Here is a 6,312-nt window from a genome sequence, read left to right as displayed (position 1 = left end):
CGGCGTAGAATCAAGAAAAGTGATTGGAAAATAGGTAACTCACGCGTAATGAGATTATTAGCCGCTGGAATATTCAAGAAGATTTGGTTTTGGACCTTTCGAGTTACTCGTACAAAAAGTCAGGTTTTGATTTTGAATCAGATTTGACTAACTTTTGGCCAGAATGTTCGTTTGAGACGTATGATAGCTTTCCAGAATGGGAACGACGAGATCTTCAAGACTCACTTTAGTGAGCCCTATCAGATTTAAGCCAAAATGTATCGTCTTAATTATCCGATTCGTGATTTAATATTTTTATGTTAGTTTTACATTCTTTTTATTTTAGGTTTTCTAGTTTATTTTGGATTTGTTTTGTTTTAATCCGTGGGCTTTAGGGTTTCATTGTTAGTCGCCCTAGGGTTTCTTTTCCCATATATAAGCAACCTTAAACGGCTGCAGAACTATCTTTCATCTTTTAATCAATAAAATAGAGATTTTCTCTTTTATCTCTGGTGGACTCCAGAATCTTTTGCTTAAGTTTATTGCTGGTAAACCTAGTTATCAATCCGACTGCGTCAGGTGGTATCAGAGCAGGTCTTCTCTGTCTCTTTTATTTACCTTGGTAGCAATGGGTGAAGTTACAAAAGCAGATATTGAAGCTCTTACAGCAGCGTTTACCGCTGCCATCAACTCCATGAACAATCAGATCGGAGAAATTTGTGGATTGTTGGGAGAGAGGAACAATAACAACAACAACAACAACAACAATCGGAATAGAGGCGGGGAAGGAGGCCAGCGGGCTAGAGCTCCACGTGGTGGTGGATGTGATATTAATTATGATTCCGAGGTTCTCATAACCAAGGCTGATATTCCTTACTTTTCTGGTCACATGAGCGCGGAGGATTTTCTGGATTGGCAGGTTGAAGTGGATAGATTCTTTGGGACCATGGAGGTTCCAACACACAAGCAGGCTAAGATGGTTTCTCAGAAGCTAAAGAAAGATGCTGCTTATTGGTGGGATCAGTTGCAAAGCTCTCGTCAGAGGCAAGGCAAAGAGCGTGTTCAGACATGGCGCAAGATGAAAGGTCTTCTTAGCGAAAAATTTCTGCCAAGAGATTTTTCAATCAAGAATTATTCTCCTAAGGTTTTCGAGAAGAAGTTTGAGTTCAAACTTTCTTTGCCTGTTGAGATTAATAGTTTATCTGAAGAAAAGTCAGAAGAGTTTCTAATGGAAGGAGTTCCACAAGAAATCATCCATGATAACCAAGAAGAGGTTAAAGATGAAATTGTTCATGTAGACATGGTTATTAATAATGAGGAAGTCTTGGAGCCTGAAATAAATCACTCAGAACCAGATATCACTCAAGAATGCAACCTTGAGAGTCGAGACGAATCTACGAAGGTTGCGTATGAGAGCCAAAATGCATATGACAGACTCATTTTTGGCGTTGGGTTCATGATTATGCCATCAAAATTTACAGAGGATCAGGCCAATAATCCACAGGTTCAACTGTCTAATTTTTTCTCAGGTCTTTTGTCTACATATTCTTGTCCTTTATTCAAGATGAACTCGAGGGCGAGTTCTTTCATAGTGGAGGAGAATGATGTAGGACGAGAATGTGCCCAGTTTAGCCAGAAAACCATAAAAGCAAAGAAACGGCGTAGAATCAAGAAGAGTGATTGGAAAATAGGTAACTCACGCGTAATGAGATTATTAGCCGCTGGAATATTCAAGAAGATTTGGTTTTGGACCTTTCGAGTTACTCGTACAAAAAGTCAGGTTTTGATTTTGAATCAGATTTGACTAACTTTTGGCCAGAATGTTCGTTTGAGACGCATGATAGCTTTCCAGAATGGGAACGACGAGATCTTCAAGACTCACTTTAGTGAGCCCTATCAGATTTAAGCCAAAATGTATCGTCTTAATTATCCGATTCGTGATTTAATATTTTTATGTTAGTTTTACATTCTTTTTATTTTAGGTTTTCTAGTTTATTTTGGATTTGTTTTGTTTTAATCCGTAGGCTTTAGGGTTTCATTGTTAGTCGCCCTAGGGTTTCTTTTCCCATATATAAGCAACCTTAAACGGCTGCAGAACTATCTTTCATCTTTTAATCAATAAAATAGAGATTTTCTCTTTTATCTCTGGTGGACTCCAGAATCTTTTGCTTAAGTTTATTGCTGGTAAACCTAGTTATCAATCCGACTGCGTCATAATACATGCTAATACTGAAGTCTTCCATTTATGTAAATTAGATTACGTGCTCAAGAAAAGCAAAGGGGCAGTTGTAACTCTGACTATTATGGCTGCTAAAGTTCTTCATGATCATACCCCATTACAATTATTTATCGGTCAATTTTGTTAGCACGTTTGGATCCCATAGTCAAAGCCAACTAGTTAGCTGATAACAACTAACAACTTTTTCTATTGTTGTGGAGGTTGGACCGCAAGATTTATGAATTGGACAGTATTGGAAAAAACAGATGCATCCACAGCACTATGGAAAAAGTGATCTCCCACTCAAGTGTGTATTTAAACCTGGCCACCTATTGATGTGACATATTTTTGCCAATTGCATTGGTGGTAGGTTGTTGCACACTTGTACACATAAAAAGTCCACCACTTTTTTCTCAGCTAAGAATTTGTGCTTGATCAAGCTATAAGAAACATTTATATTTACGAAATCAGAGTGAACCAGGGTTGAGAAAAAGATAAATATCAGTAAAGAGCTTCCCCAGCTAATCTGCTAGTGACATATAAATTTAATGATACGTGAATCAGAGGGAAATGTTGTATGACACTTGAAATTGAACATTTGATGAGCAGCTAAGGCATATTGGATTGATTCAGGGAATGTGTGCAAAAGATCTATATTATATATTATAATGAAAAGGGAACATACATCAGGGGCATGTATCACAACATGAACTGTTAAATCATGCATAAGCTAACACCTTGCTTGAAAGCTTTCACCAATTCTACATCTCCATCCATATAATTTGCCTCTATCACCTTGGCCCCGAGAGCCGAACATCTGACATGGGTATATCAGTATAGTAGTCACTGAGTCCTGCTGATGAACTAGCTTCTTTGCTGCTCCATTGTAAGAAACTCAAATGAGAAACCGACTTTGGGGAGGATGTAGGCGGTGGTGGTAGATCACAAAGACCTTCAAGCATTTGGACTACCTTAGTCATGGGAGGCCTCATTTGCATCTCATCCTGAATACACCATAATGCTACATTGATTGCAGCCACAACTCTTTCATCATTTTCATCAATATCAAGCTTTGGATCAATGAACTCTTTCAAGTTGCCCTCTTCCAACTGCCTACAGGCATAAGAAGGAAAGTGGGATTTCCCGGAACTCTCCCCAGGAGCAAAGTTCCTTTTTCCAGCTATAATCTCAAGCAAGACCATGCCATAACTGTACACATCACTCTTCTCCGATATGGCATAATTGGTGAGCCATTCTGGTGCAAGGTAACCTCTCGTGCCCCTCAATGTCGTGTGCACAAGGCTTTCCTCCCGATTCATCAGCTTGGCCAATCCGAAATCTGAAACTTTGGCATTAAAGTTGTCATCAAGAAGCACATTTTCAGGTTTTATATCACAGTGAACAATCTTCTCTTCACATTCTTCATGGAGATAAGCCAGCCCCTTTGCAGTTCCCAATGCAATACTGAATCTTGTGTTCCAATCCAGAAATTGATCCTCCTTTTTATTGTTGTTGAATATCCATTTATCCAAAGACCCTTTTCCCATGTACTCATAAACAAGTAGCCTATGAATTCCTTCTGCACAGAAGCCTCTGAGCTTGACCAAATGGACATGTCGAATTTTCCCAATAATAGTGACTTCTGCTCTGAACTCTTTCTTCCCTTGAAATTGTCCCTCTAACTTTTTCACTGCAAGTTGGATGCCATCTGGAAGAACACCTAGATAGACTGAACCAAACCCTCCTTGGCCAATTTTTGTGGAGAAATTCTTGGTTGCTGTGCAGAGATCACTGTATGTGAAGCGTATCGGCATTCCAGACAGACTGTCCAAGAACTTGTCCTCTTCCAAGATTTCTTGAGAGTACTCCAATAATCTCTTCTTCTTTCGGTAATACCCAAATCCCACATAAAGTAGACCAACAACAACTATGATTGTTGCAATCAAAATGGCCACAACGACAAGTGCGTGCTTTCTTCCATTTCGGTTTGATTTCCTGTCTCCATCAAAGACTTTCATATATGCAGTATAACCAGTGTCATTCCCAAGAGATCGTTGGAAACTTCCCACCTGGTCAAACAGAAAACAATCTCCAGTACTGTTTTCAAAGAACAACACAAGGCAAGAACAATTACCAAGGCAAGCTTCTTTGCAGGAATCCAGACTAGATTTCAAAGAGGGTTTTGTAAAACCCAGTGCAAAGTAGTCAAGCTTCTCACCAACAAACAAAAGGTCCACTGGACTTTTGGAGGTACTACATGTTGGGACTGCTTGAGGTGCGCAATTAAAGCGAGAGAGGAGAGGTGAAGGGCATTGGCACCAACCATCAAAATAGCATACAAAGTAAGGTTCACAATGCTCAGGAAGGCTGCAAGACTCTTGTGGGATCTTAGTTGCTTCAGCGACAACAGACCTTCCCTTCTGAAAATCAAGGAAGGTGATTGAGCCTTCCGGGCCTAAAACAGCGGCCCAGAAGGCATTCGGATCTTTGTTGTCAGAGAAAACAAATTGCCAAAGTAAGGCTTTACTTTGATCATAGAAACTCAATGAATTGGACACCAGAGACACAGAGTGAACCTTTCCACTGACATTGTTATTGCTTTTCCTGCTTTCATCTGCTATTGACCAATAGATCTGTGGAGTTTGATATCCAGCATACAGAACCAACTCGCCTGACTGAATCTCAAGATAATTAGACAAGTTGTTCTTGTTCCGAAAGCTCTTGAGTTTCATTCCTTCCAAGAACTCCTGACCCGGTAAAAGAGTATCAGTTGGGTGGCTAAAACTCTGCCAAAGAATGCTTCCTTTCTCTCCAAGCAACACCAAGTTTCCCGAATCCCGCAATTCCATGGCTGTAACTACTTCTCCCGTTGTGTTGGTAGACCAAACCTTATCATCGCCGCTTCCCAAGTAGACACTCCCATCTTTGTCAAAGACAAACTTATCAAAATTAGCAACCAGCATGCCTCTATTAGCAGTCCAAACCGCTTTAGATGCACCCAAGTGATAGACCACGAGTAAAAACGACTTGACATCAACGACATCAAGGCCTTGGTAGAATCCAAGAGCAAATGCAGAGTTGTTGGACAGAAGGAACCACCCCGAATTATTGTTCCATTCCATCTGAGATGTTTGGAAACCGGGATAAATCCGGCCTGAATGTTGTTGGCTAGCCATGCAGGATTTGAAGTACACAAGGAAGAGACAGAAACACAAGTTTCTAAACTGGAACGAACCCATTATTTAACAGCCCCAAATTGTGTCCAAAAGACTGGTTCTTTATAAAAACATGAAAACTCAATCCTAAAAAGGATTCAGCAATGACACTTACCAAAAGGAAAAGGTCTATATCCACTCTATGATTGAACTGCAATAACTTTAATAGTCAAAAACAGAAACCCATCTGGGGAACACATATTCCAGTTTCATGAAGTTGAGTCAGATTGAGCGAAGCAGCAAACAAGAAAGAAAATTTCATACCACCCTATACCTTTATGTTACACAAGTGAAGGAAAGAAGAGACGTTGACAACAAATTCAACCAGAAATAAGACAAACAATTGGTGACCATTCATGGGTTTTGCTTTGCTGAAAGTTAAATCCTACTATCAGCTTAAACAAAGTGTTTAATAAAGCAAAAGAGCAACAGACTAGATGAATATGACTGACCACAATTCCGGGTACAGGTGCAGAAACCAATGGATTTGCAGGTGTGAGTTTTTGGAGGATATAGAATTTTGATGAATCTATTTGCTTCTCCCAGTTTGCAAGAGAGTAAGGGAGACAGGAAGTGGCAGGCAGGCCATGTGTAAATTTATGAAATTTATTTTCATGGTATTCTTAATATAAAATATAAAAAATGGACCAGTGTACATGTATTAAGTGGTCAACAGCATGTGTCCAATGTATTTCGTGAGCGTCTTAGCAAAAGGAAACGTCTCAGTAAGTGTGAACGTAAAACGTTGGTGAATCGTGAAGAAGAAAGTTTCTTTGCAATTGTGTCCTCGTTTCATTTTCTTCACTCTCCCACCATCTTTTGCATAATTCTTTTCGGTCGTTAGGGAATTCTTTTTCTTTCTTTTCTTTTCCTTAAATTTAATTTTTACCTGTTTCATTT

General features: G+C 39.5%; 1 protein-coding gene across 1 annotated transcript; it reads right to left on the bottom strand.

Moving 5' to 3' along the window:
- Positions 1-2,787: 2,787 nt before the first annotated feature.
- LOC112187571 (G-type lectin S-receptor-like serine/threonine-protein kinase SD2-5) lies at positions 2,788-6,021 on the bottom strand. The gene has a single exon (XM_024326424.2). The coding sequence runs from the start codon at positions 5,434-5,436 to the stop codon at positions 2,989-2,991; it is 2,448 nt and encodes an 815-aa protein (XP_024182192.1). The 5' UTR covers positions 5,437-6,021; the 3' UTR covers positions 2,788-2,988.
- Positions 6,022-6,312: the final 291 nt, after the last annotated feature.

Source organism: Rosa chinensis, chromosome 2 (assembly GCF_002994745.2).
Source record: "Rosa chinensis cultivar Old Blush chromosome 2, RchiOBHm-V2, whole genome shotgun sequence".
NCBI classification, from domain to species: domain Eukaryota; kingdom Viridiplantae; phylum Streptophyta; class Magnoliopsida; order Rosales; family Rosaceae; genus Rosa; species Rosa chinensis.
The sequence above is the reverse complement of the archived record's forward strand: the minus strand, read 5'-3'. Positions and strand labels throughout refer to the sequence as shown.